The 22991-nt window shown below is 46.1% G+C and overlaps 1 protein-coding gene across 1 annotated transcript in view; it reads left to right on the plus strand.

Moving 5' to 3' along the window:
• Nucleotides 1–22991, plus strand: part of abhd17b (abhydrolase domain containing 17B, depalmitoylase) — a 41681-nt gene that overhangs the window by 2199 nt on the left and 16491 nt on the right. Inside the window, exons 2-3 of the mRNA XM_063195488.1 lie at nucleotides 2175–2348; nucleotides 3340–3635. Coding sequence (XP_063051558.1) covers nucleotides 2178–2348; nucleotides 3340–3635 — 467 coding nt within the window. The 5' untranslated portion in view covers nucleotides 2175–2177. The remainder of the gene's footprint in view (nucleotides 1–2174; nucleotides 2349–3339; nucleotides 3636–22991) is intronic.

Below are 22991 nucleotides of genomic sequence, written 5' to 3' on the forward strand. Positions count from 1 at the left end.
TATCCTAATCCAGATGCCACAGATGTCATCTTAGGACAATGTTTGTCCCTTTCATGTAGTGAGTGAGTGAGACAGATCATGCAAAGACAGTGTAGTCCAGCTCTCCCTAAGTGTGTGCATGTGTGTGACTAAGTTTGTGTGTGTTTGTTGTTGTTGTGTTGTCTTGTTGTTGTTTTCACTGTTTGTGTTCCTCTCCCTCTTCCCCTAAATGTTTTTTTTTATTATTGGTAATGAATTCTTGAGAAAGGCCTGCCGCTGCTGAGCAAGATTAAATTCCTCCTTAGAAACAAACAAATATGGACATGGCCTGCCTGTATGTCAGAATTTAATTTGTGGCTTTTAGAGGAAAGGTGAAAAGTCTCCAAAAAGAATGCAGTTGTTTACAACATATTTCTTTTGGCTTTTGGCTTTTGGCTTTCTCTATATTGGCTGTACATCTCATTGGGCTTAGTCTCTCCCTCATCTTACTCATCATGTTCATAATGTGGTCACTGCTGCCTTTTGGCCTTGTAGGTAACACTGGGGACTAGGGCTGCACAATTAATCAAAAATAATAGAAAATCGTGATAAAATGGTGAAATTGAAGTCGTGATTTCAATCGTAATTTAATCGTGGCAATAGTGACCTACCTTTGAGAGCGTCCTTGAAGCCAGAGCATACTGACTGGCTGGTGTTTCCGGACCGAAATCTGTCCACTTAAGTTTCATGCTATTGCCTTTACATAATTATTACAATTCATTTTATTTTGCTCATCTGTATTCATTCTTGGTTATATTTCATCTTGTTAAAAAAAAAAATCAATAATCGTGATTAATAATCGTGATTACAATTTTGACCAAAATAATCGTGATTATGATTTTTCCATAATCGTGCAGCCCTACTGGGGACAGACGCGAATTTGGCCATGGCTCAAGCGAAGCAAACTTTGCCATTCATTCCTATGAGGGAGGCGAAGTTAAGCGAACAGAATCGAGAATATTCAACCAAGTTTAATATTATGCAAATGAGGAGCGGATTTCGCCTGCGGCGGCCAATCAAATCAACAACATAAATGTTTCATTCCATTTGATTCGCAGCGAGTTTCGCCTCTTTGCGCTTCGCACGTTTCACCTGCATGTGTCTCTAGTGTAACTGCACGAATACACCGGCCGCAACATGAGTACATTTGAGTCGCACGACAAAAGCGATTCTGGAGACTAGAGGCGATTCGCGCAAAGAGAGCGACAGTTTGTAGTTGAACTCCTGGGAATATTATGCAATTGAGCTATGACGCGGTTCGGCGACAAGCCGCCACAGACAATGACTGTATAGAGCTCAGTGACCCCAGCCAATGGCAATGTTGGAATGCTTTCATTCTGCTTTTAACTGACATACTCTAGTCCAGGGGTGTCAAGTCATTTTATTTGGCCCGCGAGGTCTTTTCAAATGTGTATTACAGTTGGCCCTCATACATTATCAATGTACAGTGTACCAGGACTTGAACATGAAATTTGGTGTTTCTCAGTCAGAAGTATGAGTGGGCCCAGGCCAATGACACAGCTCACACTCCTATGCAACACAATATGTGCCAGTGTGTGTGAGATTTAACTATGAGTAGGCCTATTAAGTGCTTACCTGCACGATTGTAGTCCACATATTAAAAATAAATCTTGAGCTCGGCCCGCGACTTCGTTCCATATTTTGGTTTTGGCCCTGGGTCAATTTGAGTTTGACATCCCTGCTCTAGTCGCTTCAATCGCTAGTATCGATTCTCTGTCGCTTGAATCTCGTCACGGCCGGTGTATTCGCCCGGTAAGACTACATCTACAGGTGCCATTTAGGAGCTCATCATACCCCCCCTCTACTTCTACTCCAAAGAATGAACCAAAAGTGTCATACTCTGTTTTATTATATGTGTGTGTGCGTACAACTGTATCCATCTATTCCCAAAAAATTCCTCATACTCTCCTCTCTCCCGTGTGTGTCCGTGTGTGTGCCTGTGTGTGTGTGTGCGTGTGTGTGTGCGTGCGTGTGTGCGCGTGCGTGCGTGCGTGCGTGTGTGCGTGCGTGCGTGCGTGCGTGCGTGCGTGCGTGCGCCTGTTTGTGCGGGTGTGCACATGCATGTGCGTATGTGTGTGCACACGTGTGCGTGTGTGTGTATGTGTGTGCGTGTGTGTGTATCTCCCTGTCTCCAGAGGATGAACCACTTGTCTCTGAGCGAGCTGTGCTGCCTGTTCTGCTGTCCTCCGTGCCCGGGGAAGATCGCCTCCAAGCTGGCCTTCCTGCCGCCCGAGCCCACCTACACACTCATGGGGGACGAGAGCGGCAGTCGCTGGACACTACACCTCAGCGAGCGAGCTGACTGGCAGGTGTGTAAGAGATCTGTGTGTGTGTGCGTGTGCGTGCGTGCACGCGTGCGGAATCTATTGTACCAGCCCACCTACACGCTCAGAGGGGGCTGAGAACGGTAGTTGCTGGATGTTACATCTCATCAAGCACGCTGACTGGCAGGTGTGTGTGTGTGTGTGTGTGTGTGTGTGTGTGTGTGTGTGTGTGTGTGTGTGTGTGTGTGTGTGTGTGTGTGTGTGTGTGTGTGTGTGTGTGTGTGTGCGCGTGTGCGAGTGTGTATTTGTTTGTGTGAGATCTATTGTGCCAGCCCACCTACACACTCAAGGGGGGGCGAGAGCTGTAATTGCTGGATGTTACATCTCATCAAGCGCGCTGACTGGCAGCTGTGTGTGTGTCTGTTTGTGTGTGTGTCTGTTTGTGTGTGTGTCTGTATGTGTCTGTATGTGTCTGTGTCTGTATGTGTCTGTGTCTGTGTCTGTCTTTCTGTCTGTCTGAGACGAGGCCACCTATTCTCTCATGGGTGACGAGAGCAGCAGACACTGGACGCTGCACCTCAGTGAGCACACTGACTGACAGCTGTGTGTGTGTGTGTGTGTGTGTGTGTGAGTGTGACCTAATGCAGGGGTTCCCAAACTTTACCACCTCGAGGCCCCCTGTATCCTGGCAGAATCCAGCCAAGGCCCCCTTACATGGGTCATGGCACACAGTTTTTTTCTGTGGTCCCTCTTTCACAACCATCGGCTAGGTCTGTGAGTCAGTGCTCCACTGGGATGTATAAAACAACAACGATAATAGTCATACTGTTGAAAGATTATGTTTGGTAGGCTATGTGTTAGTTATTGAATTTTTCATTTATTTATTTTGGTTTGCTACACTTTTTCAGCACACCTGCCGCAGCCCCCCTAGCAACCTCTCGCGGCCCCCCCAGGGGTCCCCGGCCCCCACTTTGAAAACCCCTAATGTGTGTGCACTCTCCTCTCCTCTCCTCTCCTCCTCTTTCTCCCCCCACAGTACTCCTCCCGCGAGAAGGACGCCATCGAGTGCTTCATGACGCGCACCTCGCGCGGCAACCGCATCGCCTGCATGTTCGTGCGCTGCTCGCCGAGCGCGCGCTACACGCTGCTCTTCTCGCACGGCAACGCGGTGGACCTGGGCCAGATGAGCAGCTTCTACATCGGCCTGGGCTCGCGCATCAACTGCAACGTCTTCTCCTACGACTACTCGGGCTACGGCGCCAGCTCCGGGAAACCCTCCGAGAAGAACCTGTACGCCGACGTGGACGCCGCCTGGCACGCGCTGCGCACACGGTGAGAAGGGCAGACGCTCAGACCAACGCATACATGCGCACGCGCTATGACGCGCACGTACGCATGCACCTATACGCACTCGCGCACGCACGCACACACACACGCACGCACACACACACACACACACACGCACACACACATCGTGATGAGGGATGCTCAGACGATCACATGCACACCATGCCACACACGCACTGACACACGCACGTACGCATGCATGCATCCCTGCGTCTTTCTCGGGCCATGCAACCAGCTTGGGAAATCCTCAGACAAGAACCTCCTACTCATACGCCCACACAAGGGTGCAGCCTGACAGGCACGTCGGCTTAGCCTTAGATAAACACAGACAGAAATCAAACACACACACACGCGCACACACACGCACACACACACACACACACACACACAGCCTAAATGTCACCATGGTTTTGGTTTGTGTGTGTGTTTGTGGACACAGATGTACTGCTCCTATCCGGAAACAGGACAGAGACAGGTTTTTCGTCTTTGCTTCTTTGTCTGGTCAGGTCTCACTGCACCACACCACACCACACCACTCACTGTGTGTGTGTGTGTGTGTGTGTGTGTGTGTGTATCTATGCAGGTGCGCTCACTGCTCCCTACTCCTATTTCTAACAAACCTGTCCAGCTCCGGCCAGCCACTCATCTTTTGATCGTGCTCTGTATATGTGTGTGTGTGTGTTTGATTGTGTTTGAGCGAGCGAGCGAGTGTGTGTGGGAGCGTGTGTGCGCTCATGGATGGGCGAGTGCTTGTGTGTGTGTGTGTGTGTGTGTGTGTGTGTGTGTGTGTGTGTGTGTGTGTGTGTGTGTGTGTGTGTGTGTATGAAGGTGCGTTGATTTTTGTGTATGGCCATAGATGTGTGTGTGTGTGCTCAAATGTTATGATGGCATGGTTGGTCACTCTGCCTTCTACTCATCCTGTGTGCCGTACGTGTGTGTATTCAAATGTTATCTTGACGTGTGTGTGTGTGTGTGTGTGTGTGTGTGTGTGTGTGTGTGTGTGTGTGTATTCAAATGTTAAGGTGGCATGATGTGTGGCTCTGCCTCTGTCTCCTCAGCCCAATCAGTAGCCACAGCAGACTGGGCTCAGCTCATTTGCCTTCTTCAGATCCCCCTCCTCTGCCCTCCCCTTCCCTTCCCTCCTCTCATCACCTCATCCTTCTTCTCCTCTCCTTTTACAGCCTTCTCTTCTCTTCTCTTCTCTCCTCTCCTCTCCTCTCCTCTCCTCTCCTCTCCTCTCCTCTCCTCCACCCAGTACCACACAATCTTTAAGGGCCGTACACACACGTCGCTGCTAGTTACTCGCTCAGCGGATGAAGTCAATAGAATGTCTACGTGTTCCTACGAGTCTCGCTGGCGAGTAGGCGAGGAGAGTACAAGCGATGCGATGTGGGCGGGTTCCGAGATAAACTTATTTTATCTTCGAGCGACGCGAGTTAAGCGAGTAACCAATTGGAATGCAGAATACAGATTATTGACAGGTGACGTTGCCCCTGTGGTGTTCTGACCACCCAACTTCTGCACGCCATCACACTTTGGTTAAAAGTGTTGAGGAAAATACATACACTGTAGGCTACACCATCAAAGGCTCATATGCATGGTTGTGCACAGCACACGATCAACGTTAAACAGCGTAGCCCTACATTTTGTTTCGTACGGACGTTATTGGCGCGGACAGCGGGAACCATGACAACCAGTAAACAAAATCACCCAGAGCGAGTGGCAAGTAGGCGAGTGAGCAAGTAGCGAGTAAATAGCAGCGACGTGTGTGTACGGCCCTTTACAGTCTCCTCTCCTCTCCTCTCCTCTCCTCTCCTCTCCTCTCCTCTCCTCTCCTCTCCTCTCCTCTCCTCTCTCCTCTCAGCTTAGATAATTTGCCTCTAGTCCCTCCCCCCTGTCGCCACCAGAGATAAGGATATTGATTGGAGATAGAGAGAGAGAGAGAGAGAGAGAGAGAGACTCTTATGGATGGATGGACAGAGTGGTTGGAATGGAGTGAGGAAAAAGAGGGAGAAGGCATTAGGATGGATGAATGCAGAACGAGAGGGTGAAGCAGATATGCAAGAGAGAGCGAGAGAAAGAGAGAGAGAGAGCGAGGGAGCAGACGGTCTTTGCGCATGCACTCACTCCACCTAAGACAAGCGGGATATGGAAACCCTGGACTAGCCTGTGTGTGCGCTCAGGCATCGGTTGTGGTTAAAAGGGAGAGGGAGGATGGCGGGCTGTCTGTGGTCTTAGGAAGGAGAGGGAGAGGGTGTGTGTGTGTGTGTGTGTGTGTGTGTGTGTGTGTGTGTGTGTGTGTGTGTGTGTGTGTGTGTGTGTGTGTGTGTGTGTGTGTGTGTGTGTGTGAGTGAGAGGTGGGGGTAGTTTTTCCGATGTCGTTTCTTGCAAGTGCAGCAGAATGGCCCCAGACGCAAGCATAGCGGCTCCACTGGGTCACCCTGGCAAAGCTACTCCATACCATCCATATGCTTGTGTGTGTGTGTGTCTGTGTGTCTGTCTGACTGTCTGTCTGTCTGTCTGTCTGTCTGTGTCTGTGTGTGTGGGGAGAGAGAGAGAGAGAGAGAGAGAGAGAGGTGTGTGTGTGTGTGTACGTCCGTGCATATGGCGGGCGTGTGTGTGTGTGTGTTTTGTGTGCAAACATACTCTCTCAACTCTATGACTCCATCTTGATGTACTCGCAGACTCCGCTAAAGCCACACACAGTTACATCATTCCAGAGAAAGCTGTTTTTACAGAAGGAAGACAAAAAAAGAGAGAGAGAAAAAAGAACGAGCGGATGAGAGGCACATGCTTGCTGACACACAGATGGTCTCTCAGCATCATTTACAATCTCCCGCACATGGGACAGAAAAGTGGGTTACGGTAGATTTTGTCCCTGTGAGAGTGTAGTCAGAGATTCTAGTAGGCATAGTGTCAGTTCAAAGTGTGTGTGTGTGTCTGTGGATCAGGTGTGTGTGTGTTTGTGTGTGTGTGAGTCATGTGCTTGAGGGAGGTGTGAGCCCTAGGCTCCTGTGTGTGTGTGTGTGTGTGTGTGTGTGTGTGTGTGTGTGTGTGTGTGTGTGTGTGTGACCGGCTGTCCTCTGAGTGACAGAGACCGCACTGTGTGAAAACCGAAACGTGTGACTGCAAACGGTATGCAAAACGCAGGGCAATAAGGGGCTTACACACACACACACACACACACACACACACACACACACACACACACACACACACACACACACACACACACACACACACACACACACACACACACACACACACACACACACAGGTCCTCTCACTTACACTTTTTGGCCTCCTCACACACTCTGCTAAACACACACACCATTGTAAATGGAAACCTTAACCGAGAGAAAAATACCTTTCTCTAGTGCGTCACCTTTCTCTTTCTTTTACTCTCTCTCTCTCTCTCTCTCTCTCTCTCTCTCTCTCTCTCTCTCTCTCTCTCTCTCTCTCTCTCTCTCTCTCTCTCTCTCTCTCTCTCTCTCTCTCTCTCTCTCTCCATCCCCTCGCCCCCTCACAATACAGCACACATACAATCTCTCTCCACACCTCCTCTTCTCTCTCTCTCTCTCTCTCTCTCTCTCTCTCTCTCTCTCTCTCTCTCTCTCTGTCCATCCCCTCGCCCCCTCACAATACAGCACACATACAATCTCTCTCCACACCTCCTCTTCTCTCTCTCATTCTCACTCTCACTTTCTTTCTCTCTCTCTATATATATATATATATATATATATATATATATATATATATACAGTGCCCTCCATAATTATTGGCACCCCTGGTTGAGATGTGTTTTTTAGCTTCCAATTATTATTATTTTTCTCTAAATAATATGGGACCTTAATGGAAAAAAAGAGAAAAATCCAACCTTCAATACAAGTGCATTTATTCAGTGGGGAAAAAATCCCACATAAAGAAATAATTATTTGACATCAAATAATGTGTGTCACAATTATTAGCACCCCTGTTGTTAATATTTTGTACAACCCCCTTTTGCCAACAAAACAGCACCTAATCTTCTCCTATAATGTTTCACAAGATGGGAAAAGACAGAAAGAGGGATCTTCAGCCATTCCTCTTTGCAGAATATCTCTAAATCATCCAGAGACCTGGGTCCTCTCCTCTGTACTCTCCTCTTCAGCTCGCCCCACAGGTTCTCAGCCTTAGTCTCACTGCAGGGCCAGCCCCGGGCTGGCCCGGACAAAAGGGGGCTGACGGTGATCTCATCAAAAGGGGGCTAGGTGCTAAAAATGGCCGCCGGGCCAGGTTGTGGGGCTAAGGGCCGATTTCCCTGGCCCGTCGAATTCGATGGGCCAGCAAGCACCGCCGAGGCTCGGAGGCGGGGTCAACCTCTGTGTAATGTGGCTGCATGGGGGACTTATCGCTAAATTCTGGGCAAATTATGGTTAAGCATTAGTTTGGGGTGTTTGGCTTTCTTATGGCATAATTTCATAAGATGCAACCTTGGCACTTCTGTTTGTGTTTTTAAAGTTATTTAGCCAACATAACTTTTTTGTTGTTATCAGGGCATCATGGGCACCACTACACTTAAACTTGGGATGTCATAGCTAAGTCATGTCGCTTTTTTCTGCTTTTAGCCGCCAACTCTTGTGCCATTATCGTGATTTGGCATGCTTTCCACTAAGCCTTTGACTTCGATATTCGAATATAAGTCGAATGTTAAGAAAATTCGAGACATTCGAACGAATATTAATTGGCCATTAGCCTAATATTCGAATCTGACATGGGTATTGCTTTTTTGGGTATTTCATTGTTATTGATTAAAATTATTTCCTTGTAAACATCGCAATTCACAGTCTCAATTTATTTTTTCCATGGCTGGTAATCACTACAGCCGTGTTGAGGAGAGTCGCGTGCGTGGCTCATCTCTCTGTGTTCCGTAGCAGGACACTTGCGGCAGGCAGTCTCCCCCAGAGTCCGCATTAACAAGCAGATGAGTGCTGCAGAGTTCCATTCAAGTGAATGGCTACAGTTAATAAACAAAGCATCATCACATTACTTTCTGGAGTTGTTGACGAGTTTCTGGAATTATTTGATTCAACCCACAAGTACCTGTGATTACGCCAAGAGTAAGATAATAACTTCTTGTTTTTTGGATTTTGACCAAATTAGCTTCGTTGGTCTGGGTGTCAGATCAGGCAGACTCCAGGTGATGATTTTGTTAGCATGCTTTTAGCATGTTTTTAGCGCACTGCTAGTTTGTGTAATGTTCGTTTTTAGACGAGACAGTCATCTTACCTGGACCTACAAGCACACTACCTAAATGTCCGTCATTAGTGATAGAAAATAAATACATATTTGTTGATATTGGTGCTGTGTGCTCAATTCTCATGATTCGCATATGATCCAATTCAAATTTTAACTTGGGCTACAAGTTTGACATGGCTGCTAGCTTTGCCATGTTTTAATCTGCATTCACACCTCTAAGTACCGTCTTCTTATAAGTGCTGAACGATTGCTAAACAATAATGGCTGGTTGAATGCATGTTGTTAATGGGCATGTTGTTATTCTTTGTCGTTGTTCTGTTGTTGTCCTTCTGTGATTTGGGGCGAAAGTGGGCTGTGCCCGACTGACGTTTCACAAACAAGGCGTGTACCTGAATGTGCCTGGGGTCGGCTATGAGTCCGATCAGGCAAAAAATGGCCCGGGGCCGGCAGCTCCGAGCCGGCCACTCTCCTGAGCCCCGGGCGGCCCCGGGCCGCTGAAGCGCGGCTAATGAGACCAAGGCTAATGGGGTTGAGGTCTGGGGACTGAGATGGCCATGGGAGGAGCTTGATTTTGTGTCTGGTTAACCATTTCTGTGTAGATTTGGCCATATGTTTAGGGTCATTGTCTTGCTGAAAGACCCAGTGACGACCCATCTTCAGCTTTTTGGCAGAGGGCAACAGATTTTGATTTAAAATGTCCTGGTATTTCAAAGCATTCATGATGCCATGCACCCTAACAAGCTTCCCAGGGCCTTTGGAAGCGAAACAGCCCCACAGCATCACTGACCCACCCCCATACTTCACAGTGGGTATGAGGTGCTTTTCAGCATGCGCATCTTTCGTGGCACGCCAGACCCACTTAGAGTGTTTGTTGCCAAAAAACTCAATCTTGGTCTCATCTGACCAAAGCACACGGTCCCAGTTGAAGCCCCAATACCGCTGGGCGAACTCCAGACGTTTGCGTTTATGATTGTGGGTGAGGAAAGGTTTTCTCCGTGCATGCCTCCCAAACAGCTTGTTGGCGTGTAGACAGCGCCTGATGGTTGATTTGGAGACTTTGTGACCCCAGGATGCTACCATTTGTTGTAATTCTGTAACAGTGAGCTTTGGAGATATTTTGATTTCTCTTGCCATCCTCCTCACTGTGCGTGGTGGCAAAATAAACTTGGGTCCTCGTCCAGGCTTGTTTACCACTGTTCCAGTTGTTTTGAACTTCTTAATTATTCCTCTCACAGTAGATATGGGCAGCTGCAGTTGAGTGGCAATCTTCTTGTAGCCTCTGCCTGACCTGTGAAGGTCGACGCACATCTGCCTCACTTGTATGCTGTGTTCCTTTGTCTTTCCCATGTTTAAGAGTGGATAAGAGAAATGGCCTCGGTGTCACGTCATATTTATACCCCAGGGAAACAGGAAGTGATGAATTACTAATTAAATGTTCCTACATACTCTGGTAAACTTTGTAAACTACTGTAGAAATGACAGATATGCTTCAATTATATTTATTTCCTGGGAATTGTTAAGGGTGCCAATAATGGTGGAACAGGTGATTTAATGAAAAATAATTATTTTTTAGTCAGGGATTTTTTTTATTTTCCTACAATTCATTTGAGTTGAAGGCTACATTTTCCTAAAATTTTCAGTGTGACAGTATTCTTCTGCAATAAACACTGAATTTATTTTAAGGCTTTTAACACATCTCAACCAGGGGTGCCAATAATTATGGAGGGCACTGTATATCTGATAAGAGAATCAGAGCAATATGTTGTGCTGTGCTGTGCTGCACTTTCACAGCTGTGTTGTGTCCACTGCATGGTAAGGATTAATAATTCTCTGCCTCATGCTCTGACAAGCCCTCAAGTCAGGGGTGAATTTCTCAAAACCAAAGTTGCTAACTACAGTAGCTACTTTGCTGTTTTCAATGCATTTTCCCATTGGCAACTACCGAGGTTGCTAACAGGCTAGCAACTTCTCTTTTGAGAAACTCACCCCAGCGTTGTCAAAACCGGTACTGCTGAAGGTTTCTCATCGGTACTGAAGGTTTCTCATCATGACCTGGCTCTCCTTTTGTGTGTGTGTGTGTGCGTGTGTGTGTGCGTGTGTGTGTGTGTGTGTGTGTGTGTGTGTGTGTTTTGTCCACTGCATTGTAAGGATTAAGTCATTCCCTGCCTCGTGCTCTCACAAGTACCACCAACACCACCCCCACCAACACCTCCCCACTCCCAGCAGCCACAGTTGAAGTCAGCGCTGTCAAAACCGCTACTGCTGCTGTTGCTCCGCTTCTCATCAAAACTACTCCTACGCACCCTCCTGGTGTGTGTGTGCGTGTGCGTGTGTGTGTCTGTGTTTGAACATGCGTGTGTGTTTGCATTCAAACATGTCTGTGTACGTGTGAAAGTTGCAGCATATGTTTGCATCGCTCGTGCGTGTGTTGTTCACACATGCGTGTATGTATGATTGGCAAGTCAGCGCTGTCAAAACCGCTGCTGCTGCTGTTACTCTACCACGGACAGTTTCTCATCAAAACTACTCCGTGTGTGTGTGTGTGTGTGTGTGTGTGTGTGTGTGTGTGTGTGTGTGTGTGTGTGTGTGTGTGTGTGTGTGTGTGTGTGTGTGTGTGTGTCAGTGTTTGAACACGTGTGTGTTTGTGCTCAAACGTGTATGACTGTATGTGTGATTTACACCATATGTGCATGTTGTCCGTGTGTGTGTTCACAGATGTACAGTATGTGTAGGCTATGTGGGCTGTGTGATTGGGTTCTGTGAGTGGGTGCGTGTGTACTGTACAGTACAGTAACAGCAGGAATCGAGACTGATGTAATGGATCGAGACTGATGTAGTGCAGTGTTTCTCAAACTTTTTCAGACCGAGGACCACTTCGTACCCCCAAACATGTTCAGGGACCAAGGTGCTAATATGACACTGCTAATTTTGATGCAGATCACTTGCTTTTAATTCACATTACAAGCCTGTCTTATTGTGGTGAAAATATAACTTCAGCTATGTTTAGATTTGTAATTATGTTAGAAATATAGCCAACTTCTAGCTCGTCTTGGATAAGTAGAAATCCCCTCACAGACGACCTGAGCTCTGTCGCGGACCACCAGTGGTCCCGGACCACACTTTGAGAACCACTGATGTAGTGGATTGTTTCTACTGTACATCTACAGTACTCTCAGTCCTCTCACCCGCTCATGTTCTTTTAAATACTCTCGGCACGCTAATCGTGTTCTCCCGTTGGCAGCGGGCGAGGCGAGGGGGCTGTAAGCCGGTTTTCTGGCTGTGCGTTGGTGGTGCTGGTGCTGGTGTGTCAAATTTGTCAGATTGTCAAATTTAACAGCTGCTGAGAAGCCCACAGAGAAAGCTGAAGACGTGTGTTGTGTTGTGTTGTGTTGTGTTGTGTTGTGTTGTGTGTATGTGTGCATATGTCTCTGTGTGTCTTTGTTTTTTGTGTATGTGTGTGTGTGTGTGTGTGCGCGTGTGTTGGGGAACTCACATAATAAGCTGAAATGGTGGCTTTAGCTTGAGTAGATGTAGGAGGTGTGCGTGTGTGGGTGTGTGCATGCGTGCATTATGGAGCCCACAGAGTAAGCTGCACCGGTGATGCTGCTCAGCTTTTGAAGGCTCTTCTCTTGAGGGTTTACCTGAACTGACGCTCTACTGATTGACTAGGCAGGCACAGGAGAAGGGGATTGGTTCTGACTTAGTAGGCGTAGGACAGGAGAAGGGGATTGTGGGTGTGTGTACAAGTGTGATGTGTGTAGCCCACTGAGTAGCGGATCTGCTGATGCTTGTGTGTGTGTGTGTGTGTGTGTGTGTGTGTGTGTGTGTGTGTGTGTGTGTGTGTGTGTGTGTGTCTGTGTGTGTGTGTGTGTGTGTGTGTGTGTGTGTGTGTGTGTGTGTGTGTGTGTGTGTGTGTGTGTGTGTGTGTGTGTGTGTGTGTGTTTAGCCGAGCAGGTGATGCTCTATGATGCACCCTCTTCTCCCGTAGCCTGAGTTAGGAGAAGGGGATACATGTGTTTGTGTGTGTGTTCAGCCATGCTCCGCCTTCATCGCTAAACGCATTTTGGCGAGCCGTACTCGTCTCCCATCAGCGGACCCATGTCAGCAGCTAGAAATGGACAATTTAATCTAATTCTGGCAGAGGAGACCGTCGAAGGCAGGGATTTATCTAATTATGACCAGAAAAAAGATGTAAGGCTGTGTGCGCGTGCGCGCGTGCGTGCGTGCGTGCGTGCGTGCGTGCGTGCGTGCGTGCGTGCGTGTTAATGGAAGTAGGGGTGTGTTTGTGTGTGTTAATGGAAGTTTGTGTGTGTGTGTGTGTTGTATGTGTTGTGTGTGTGTGTGTTGTATGTGTTGTGTGTGCATATGTGGTTGGAGGATTAATGTCCAGACGGGGAGGCAGAAATAGACGAGAGAAACAGAGCAGTGTACGGCCAGAGGGGAGAGAAATGGAATTTGCATTGAATGTGAAATCTCTTCAATCCTGTTATACTTAGCTGCTGTGCGTCTGTGTCTGTGTGTGTGTGTTTGTGTTTTTGTGTGTGTGTGTGTGTGTGTGTGTGTGTGTGTGTGCGTGTGTGCGTGTGCATATGTTTGTGTATGCATGCGCGTGCATGTGTGTCAGTGTGTGTGTGTGTGTGTGTGTGTGTGTATGTGTGTGCGTGTGTGTTTATGGATAAACTGTGAGGGCGAGTTCAAACTTGTTGTGTGCTCTGTGAACTCATGCTAGCACCACACTGGTCTAGTCCACAGGGCTTTTGCCATCTCAATCTCTTTCGCCAGCTCTCCTTTTTTCTTTTCTACTGTGCTCTTTCTCTGCGCCTCTATCCTTTCCTCCCTATCTCGCTCCCTGTCAGTCTGTCCCTATTGTCCCCCCTGTCTGCCCACTCTCTCTCTTTCTGTCTTTCTTTCTGTCTTTCTTTCTGTCTTTCTTTCTTTCTTTCTTTCTTTCTTTCTTTCTTTCTTTCTTTCTTTCTTTCTTTCTTTCTTTCTTTCTCTGTCTCTCTCTCTCTCCCTCTCTCTCTTTCCCTCTCTGTCTCTCTCTCTCTCTCTCTCTCTCTCTCTCTCTCTCTCTCTCTCTCTCTCTCTCTCTCTCTCTCTCTCTAGCTCCATTTCGCTCTGCCATCCGTGAAGGGATGTCCCACTTGGATGCAGTTAGTTTAACTGTGGGTTCCTGTGGCTTGGAAAACACACACACACGCACACACACACACACACACACACACACACACACACACACACACACACACACACACACACACACACACACACACACACACACACACACACACGTGTACACACACAAAGTTGTGGTGTTCAGAGCTGAGGTCAGCCCCTCTGTGTGTGTCTGCCTGCCGCTCGTCTACCACTGACCCTCACTCCGGAGCTGTCAAGCTCTCCATCTCACTGGGTCTCTCTTTCTTCATCCTTTCTTTTGTTTTTCTTTCTTTCTTCACTCTTCTTGTGCATTATTCAGAGAGGGAGAGAGGTAGAGACCGACAGAGAGAGAGAGAGGGAGGGAGGGAGGGAGGGAGAGAGGAAGAGGCTGAGAAAGAGAGAGGGGGGGAGAGGTTGAGGTTGAGGGAGAGAGAGAGGGAGAGGGAGGGAGGGAGAGGGAGGGAGAGGTAGAGATTTGTTTTCTTTCTTTTACTGCCTGGCATCCACTTCCTCTGTGGTGAATTACAGAGAGAGTGATTCTTTCTATCTCTCCTTTCGCCTACTCCTCTCTTCATACCTCCATCATTCCTCCGTGTAGTACAGTCAGAGACGGGCTATTAGAACTAAGAAAATCTTCGGTACAGTGCTCAGACAGAGAGGAGCAGCAGGGGTGGCGTAAGCATTAGGCCTCTTTGCACATGTGATATAATACACTGTACAGTACTTTCCTTCGGGGTGACCTAGATTGTGTTGTATTTTAAAAAGGGAACGCACTGACCTACTGTATCTAGACCAAGACTGTGTGCTACTGATTCTACACTCTTACAGTAGGGCTTCCCAAACTTTACCATGACAAAGCCCCCCATATACCGGTAGATTCCACCCAAGGCCCCCCTTACATGGGTCGTGCCACGCTATTTTTTTGTGCACCCCTTTTCATACCCAAACCAATGCTTATTTTTTCTCACTTAAAGCATTTGCACGGACGTACCGGATGTGCCCCACCCAAAACGGCTTGCTCATGGGCACCTTAGACATGGATGAGAGTTGCTCTTGTTTGCTTGGAGGAGATGTTCAGGCAGGCAGAGTACGGACGTGTACTACTGTACAAGACAAAACATTCCTGAGCACCACACAGTGATTGCTTACCTTGCCTCTTACCTGTATTCAACTCTACTGTTTGCTTTCTGTCACGACCGACCACAGATCTTGAGATGTTATATAATGGTAAAAAAATATAATAAAATAAATCCCACTCATGCAGCACAAGGCATTTCCACCACAGTAACTCCTCTGTTCTTAAGGTGCAGTTCCATAGCTTGTAGTGTGACCAAGGGCCTGGGAATATGGTGGAGAACTGCCCTTTAAGTTGCACTACGCTACACTTTAAGCGGATGCAGTTATTTAAGTGTACTGTACTGATCACAGTCCTTGGAGCAATGTGGTGTTTGATACTTTGGGCTCAAGGGCACAGTATAAGAATGTAGGTCTGCAGGCACACTGCAAAATAAGCTCCAAAAACTAAACTTTATTAAATTAAAACAACAACTTTTCGCTCATTGATCATTCATCATGATTGAAAAGTAGCTGTCTTAATGTAATAAAGTTTGTTTTTTTTTAGCTTATTTTGTGCAGATTTATCTTCTTCAACTGTCTGACACGTTTGTCTTGCGCCTGCAACAAGTGACTTTGGATGTTCCCATTTCCATCCCATTGCCATTGTGACACAGCACTCCACAGCACACAAGTGCACACTGCACTAAACGAAGTTATGTTTGTGCCTCACCCATCACCCTCATCTAGCCAGAATGTACAAGGAAAGGCAATACAAGACAAGACAAGTGTAATGCTGCCTGGTGTAGTATCACATGCAAATGTCAACTAACAGAGAATTGTGGTTAGTTCTGATACTGTGATGCCTGTCGCTGCTATACCGAGCTCATAAGGGATCAAATGTCATGTCACTGTCGGAACAACTTGCTTCAGTCAACATTTTGGTGGCCCTGAGAGAGAGAGAGAGAGAGAGAGAGAGAGAGAGAGAGAGAGAGAGAGAGAGAGAGAGGAGAGAGAGAGAGAGAGAGAGAGAGAGAGAGAGAGAGAGGGGGGGGGGGACAATAGGGACAGACTGACAGGGAGCGAGATAGGGAGGAAAGGATAAAGAGCCGCAGAGAAAGAGCACAGTAGAAAAGAGAGAGAGAGAGAGATTGTGTTGGCCAAAACTTTCAAAAAAACCCTATTGGAATTGGGTTTTGATTAAACAAAGTTTACCATGGATGATGCCTATAAAAATGAGCATTCATCTAGATCATGCTAGTCAAAAGACTAAGTGGACATTCTTCCATTTCTGTAAACTTACGCCCGATCTGGATGAGACTTTTCTTACCTATCGACCCCTGGTAATTCGGAATAATTACGGTGAATGTCTGAGTTCTTAGTCTTGTGCGAATGTGCCATGTCTGTGATTTGTGAAGTAATAATTCCGCCGCAAATTACCTACTGTATTTCGGTGAAACGCAGATGTCCTGGGGTAATTTCATGTCCGATGTCCATATGCGTGCCGTTTGCACCCCCTTATGTATGTATCCCGTCCGAATGCGGCACGGAAAATTGCAGAGGTCCAGGGTTAATTGCGAACTACCAGGGGTCCATGGGTAATATTTATCCCGTGCAAATCGGGCTTTAGACATATATTGCTGCAGACCTCTGGTGTGAAGACATCATGCACTTACATGCAACAAAATAGGCCTCTTGGAAAAAAATGTGCAACATCAGCAGACAATTTACAACACTGCAGTACCTTTTGCAATGATATTTGGACTTAAGACGTTTAGTAATATGTGGAAAACTCGTGCCTCCATGCTGGGATCTCGGAAAGGGCTTAACAAAACTTGTCAGGTACTGACAAGTAAAGGGTAGTTTGAGCAATACAACTGAATGTTGAAATTTACAGGAATTTCCTTTTAATGCGTATACCCTTGCATTGGAAACAAGACGGCCTATGTTTCAGAGTGTCACTTATGGACTGAGAACAAGTCCTTAAGCTTGTAAATCTTCTCTTTTGAGTATTTGCCCAAGTCACGTGTGTGTGTGTGTGTGTGTGTGTGTGTGTGTGTGTGTGTGTGTGTGTGTGTGTGCGTGTGCGTGTGCGCGTGCGTGTGTGTGTGTGTGTGTGTGTGGTGACATTCTGGGGTTGTTGTTTAATTAACCATGGTAACACTTGAATTTCTGATGAAGATGCTGGAGAAAATGTAGTAAAACTGGTCGTTGTGGTTTTCAGATCGGCCTTTGTGTATAATGCGATATTAAGTCCAACTGGCCCCTGAGGCCAAAGTGAAGCTTCTCCGTAATCCATTTAAGGCTTCTCTGGTTCTTCCAAACCTTTTGTTATCTGTCGTAGGTAGCTGAAGGGCGGTATGCCTATGAGGCTAACACACACACACACACACACACACACACACACAGACACACACAGACACACACAGACACACACAGACACACACACACACACACACACACACACACACACACACACACACACACACACACAGACGTGCACTGCACACACTGCTTGAGGTGCCAAAGTCTTGCGCTCAGCTGGAACATGTTCTTCTTGTTTGCGTTGCCTTGTAGGCAGTTGGGCCATCATCACACCACACCCCTCTCTCGCTCATGCTGTAGTCTCACCTGGACGCAGTGTACCAATGCTGCCATAGCTTACTGTCAGTTTACTAGTGTTATCTGTACTGAACTATAGGTCTTGGCTATGTAGTGTAGGATTGTCACTGCAGGCTATTGTCAGTGTACTCATGCTACCTGTACAGTATGCTTTGCAGTGTAGAGTTGTTACTGCAGGCTATTGTTCCTGTGCTATAATGTTTGCTGTGCTGTAGGCTACGCACTGCACTTACTTTCTGTAGGCTACGCACTGTACTTACTTCCTATAGGCTATTCTGTAGGCCCTGGGTGAGTGTTTATGTTATGTGTAATGTACTCAGTAGGTTAGTGTTGGCGTAGCTAAGCACCACATCTACTACTAAAACTGACACCACCACCCCAGTATTTTGGCAACATAATGTGATGGGTTTTACAGTGCAGCTCTATTTGGGCGACACAGAGCAACATGTTGGGAACGTTGTATCTTTGAATCTTCTATGGCGGTTGATTTCTTGACCGACGGCGGTTTCCAACAATCAGAGATTGAACAGTGCACAGCCAGGGTTGCTCAGCCAGGGATTGTTTACAAACGGAGAACCCATAGTGTGCGGAGTTGCACCCCCCTTTCTTCAGAAATCCTTGCTACACCTGTCTAGCACCTGTGATTACACCTAGCACCTAATTACACAACTCTATCATCGCTTAGGGAGTTTTCGGCTCGTGCCGTTCAGAAAAACTAGGCGGCATTCTCGCAGAAAATGCTAAAAGTGATTGGAGGAGAGAATGTGCCCACATAAACACACGCGCACGGGTGGTTGACGTTTAAGGGCGTAACGAAAAAAAAAAAGTTTTTCAAATTCCTGAAAAAAATGATGGATAAAAATTGGAAAAAAATAGAAAAAAATAAAGCACTTAGTGGTCTGTGGAATTTCACCTTATTTTTGACATTTTGGGAAAATGTGTCCCGCAACAACACATTGCATAGGCTTGTCACACCGCAGGAAAATGGAGTGTCACACCACAGGGAATTCACTGCATTATGGCCATTTTAATCATTTTGTGTACATGACTGACATTTGATCTCATGCTAACTTGATAATGATATTGTGTTTTAATCTTAATATGTGTTTTCATTTATAAAAAACTTTTTTTTCCTTCTATACGACCAGTCACACCACAGGACAGCATAAAATGAACCTAAGCATTGTGTGACAGAAAGATTGCAATATGAAGACATATTAAGAGGTTAAGAGTCACCTTAAACTTCCACAGCACTCTCTAATAACTGAGGTACTGACTAGTTAGGAGCCAGTCTTTCAGACTCTTGTAGTTGGCCTTGCAGCTGCCCATTCACAAACATTGACATACATGTCACCCCACAGGACGCAATTTGTGTTACGAAATTGAACTTGTAGTTAATGTTACTGTCTTGAGTTTTTTTCACATTCACATATCTTAATATAAAGTTAATATTTATGCAATCATGCCAAATGCTTCATACATTATTCAAAATGTTGTTGGTTAATTTATATACATGTTATATTCAAAGTTTCATTAATGTTACAGTCACACCGCAGGATATTTGACATATAAACCTTTACATGAATCTTAACAAAAATGTTTCTTCTCATCTAAGACTAATATGAAACATAATGTACCACATCTTCTTTCATTGACATTTGTTTTTTAAAGGAAAAATAACAGTTTTGTAGGTTTTTAACCAATGTTACGAAAAAACAAGGCGTCACGTCTCCCACCCGCATACAGATTAGCGAGCGAAGGAGCGAGCGTGAGGGCAGTAAGGAATGATGATGAGAGGTGGGGTAGAGAGAGAATGAAGAAATGATCTAGATAAAGGTATATATAAAGGGTGGTTTGAGGGAGGAAAGGATAAAAGCTGTAGATTAGAGACTAGAAGTCAAGATTAGACGTTGAAGCACATTCATTAAGTGTGTGCCTGTGTGCCGTGTGTTCATTTAGTGTGTGCCTGTGTCTGCGTGTGTCTGAGCGTGTCTGCGTGTTTCAGGATTTTCCTAGTGTAGAGGTGGTTCAAAAGTGTGTGTGTGTGTGTGTGTGTGTGTGTGTGTGTGTGTGTGTGTGTGTGTGTGTGTGTGTGTGTGTGTGTGTGTGTGTGTGTGTGTGTGTGTGTGTTTAGGGATTTCCCTGGTGTAGAGATGGTTCAAAGGTGTGTGTGTGTGTGTGTGTGTGTGTGTGTGTGTGTGTGTGTGTGTGTGTGTGTGTGTGTGTGTGTGTGTGTGTGTGTGTGTGTGTGTGTGTGTGTGTGTGTGTGTGTGTGTGTTTATGTGTTTAGGGCACATTGAACTCCAAGGTGTAAATGTGTGTTGTGCTGTATCAGAGGGGGGTGTTTCATCAGCCAATCACGGCAAATCAAATATTGACCCGTTGCTAGGCAACTGATAATCTTAGAAGGTGGCGGCACCAGCTGTGACCGACTGGGAGGTTCAGGAAGAGGAAGAAGAGGCAAGCCAATCAGATGAGGCCTGCCCAGGCGACACACACACACACACACACACACACACACACACACACACACACACACACACACACACACACACACACACACACACACACACACACACACACACACACACACACACACACACACATAAAGAGGTCCTGAGTTGTAGCCAGGGTTAGCTTCCTCTATCCTTATTTTCGTCTGGAAACAAACACACACACACACACACACACACACACACACACACACACACACACACACACACACACACACACACACACACACACACACACACACACACACACACACACACACACACACACACACACACACACGCGAAGTGAAGGCTTTGAGACCAAGGGTATCTCCCAGCCGCAGTTTGGAGGTCTCACATGAACCAGGGACATCAGCAGCATTCATCGGCAGCTGGTGTGTGTGCGTGTGCGTGTGTGTGTGTATCAGTCTAAGGGTGTAATAGATTCACGTGAACCGAGTGCCATCAGTTCATCGGTCGCTTGTGTGTGTGTGTGTGTGTGTGTGTGTGTGTGTGTGTGTGTGTCTGCGCGTTTGTGTGTCTGCGCGTTTGTGTGTCTGCGCGTTTGTGTGTCTGAGTGTGTGTCTGTGTCTGTGTCTGTGTCTGTGTGTCAGTAAAAGTCTAAGGGTGTAATAAGACTCACATGACACTGTGCTATCGGTATCATTTGATCGGTAGCTAGCTGCAGTGTCTCTGCACAAAGACCTGCTTCTTCTTCTTCTTCTCCTGTGATTTACTGTTACAGGCCAGGTCAGCAGTCTGTCTGCGTTTGCCTGCTTGCATTGGCAGGGCGACATTAGCGGCAGCCGATTGGCTGGTTTCAGTCATCTCATATCGTCTTGTGATTCATGTTGTTGCGTTTTTGATGTTCATCTCTTGGGAAAGCACACAAGCTACTGTGGGTGATTACTCCTCCCCACCAACATTGCATTGCAAAGCAAGCACTAAGGCTGGCCATTTCCTCACTAATGGCAGCGGCCTAGTCATGTGGATAAGTCGCGCGTGTGTGTTTGCGTGTGTGTTTGCGTGTGTGTTTGCGTGTGTGTTTGCGTGTGTGTTTGCGTGTGTGTGTGTGTGTGTGTATGTGCGTCCCCACTAACTGTGGTGATGTGTGTGTGTGTGTGTGTGTGTGGTTGTGTGTACAGTGAGGAGAAAAAGTATTTGATCCCTTGCTGATTTTGTTGGTTTGCCCACTAATAAAGACATGAGCGCTCTATAATATTAATGATAAAATGTATTCTAATATGGAGAGACAGAATATCAAAAAGAAAATCCAGAAAATAACTTTCAAGAATATATTTTAATTGATTTGTATTCCATTGAGGAAAATAAGTATTTAACCCCTCTAGTTAAAGAAGACAAAATACTTGGTGGCAAAGCCCTTGTTTTCTTGTACAGAGTTCAGATGTTTCTTTCAGTTAATGACAATGTTTGTGGATATATTAGAAGGGATTTTTGTCCACTTTTCTTTGCAGATCATATCTAAATCATTTAAATTGTATGACTCTAGCTTGGCAAATTTGGAGCTTCTGTCCCCTCCACAGGATTATTATAGGGTTAATGTTTGGAAAGTGTCTAGGCCACTTCATGACCTTAATGTGCTTCTGCTTGAGCAACTCCTTCGTTGCTTGGGCTGTATATTATGGATTATCCTATTATATTGGGAGGCCAATCCATGACCCACCTTCAGTCTAGTGGTGGTGGGAAAGAGGTTGGCATGCAGCATTGTACGTTTACATGTCTCCCTCCATCCGTTTCTTGACGATGTGAAGTTGTCCTGTGTCTTGGCCAGACAAACAACCTCAAAACATAATGTTACCACTTTCATGTATGATGTTGGAGAAGGTGTTGTTTTTGGGATCATAGGCAGCATTTCTCTTCCTCAAAACACATCGAGTTTTGTTAATGCCAAACAGTTTGATTTTGGTGTCATCTGATTCCAGCACCTCACAATCATATCCTAATCCAGTTTGATGTTCATTGGCAAACCTCAGGTGAGCCTGAACAGGTTCCTTCTGAAGCAGGGGTACCATACATGCACTGCAGGATTTTAATCCGCTGTGGTATTAAGTGTTTCCAATAGTTTTCTTAGTGATTGAGGTCCCAGCTGCCTTGAGATAATTTCCTAGCTCTTTCCATACAGTTTTAGGGTGCTTTATCTCTGTTTTTCTGCTGGCTATTGAATGCCCACAAGGTCAAATCTTGTATGGAACCACAGACAGGCCTAAGATTGATGATTGATAATCATTTTGTTTGTCCTAAAATTTGGAAGAAATGCACCAACAGTTTGCTCCTTAATATCTAGGAGCCCATTTCAGCCTTTTTGAGTTCTAAAATCTTGTCCCTGACATCCTTTGACAGCTTTTTGGTCTGTCCCATGTTGGCGAGTTTAGTTTGATTGATTGACTGATACTATGGACTGATTCTGCAGATTCAATGTGTCTTTTGTGCAGGTTACTATTAACAGGTGTGTTCAATTCAGATAACAAGTTGATTGGAAGTGCCATTTGATCTGTGGGATCAGAACTCTTAATGGTTGGCAGGGGATCAAATACTTATTTCCCTCAATTAAATATAAATCAATGATTTATATATTCTTTAGAGTTAATTTCTGGATTTTCTTTCTGATATTCAAGTCAAGTCAAGTTTATTGTCAATTTCTTTACATGCACTGGTCATACAAAGAATTTGAAATTGCGTTTCTTGCTCTCCCATGCAGACATAGACTAATCTAGGTAAGGACATAGACAGTATAGACATAGACAGTACTCATACATGG

This window comes from Engraulis encrasicolus, chromosome 3, assembly GCF_034702125.1.
Source record: "Engraulis encrasicolus isolate BLACKSEA-1 chromosome 3, IST_EnEncr_1.0, whole genome shotgun sequence".
Classification (NCBI taxonomy): domain Eukaryota; kingdom Metazoa; phylum Chordata; class Actinopteri; order Clupeiformes; family Engraulidae; genus Engraulis; species Engraulis encrasicolus.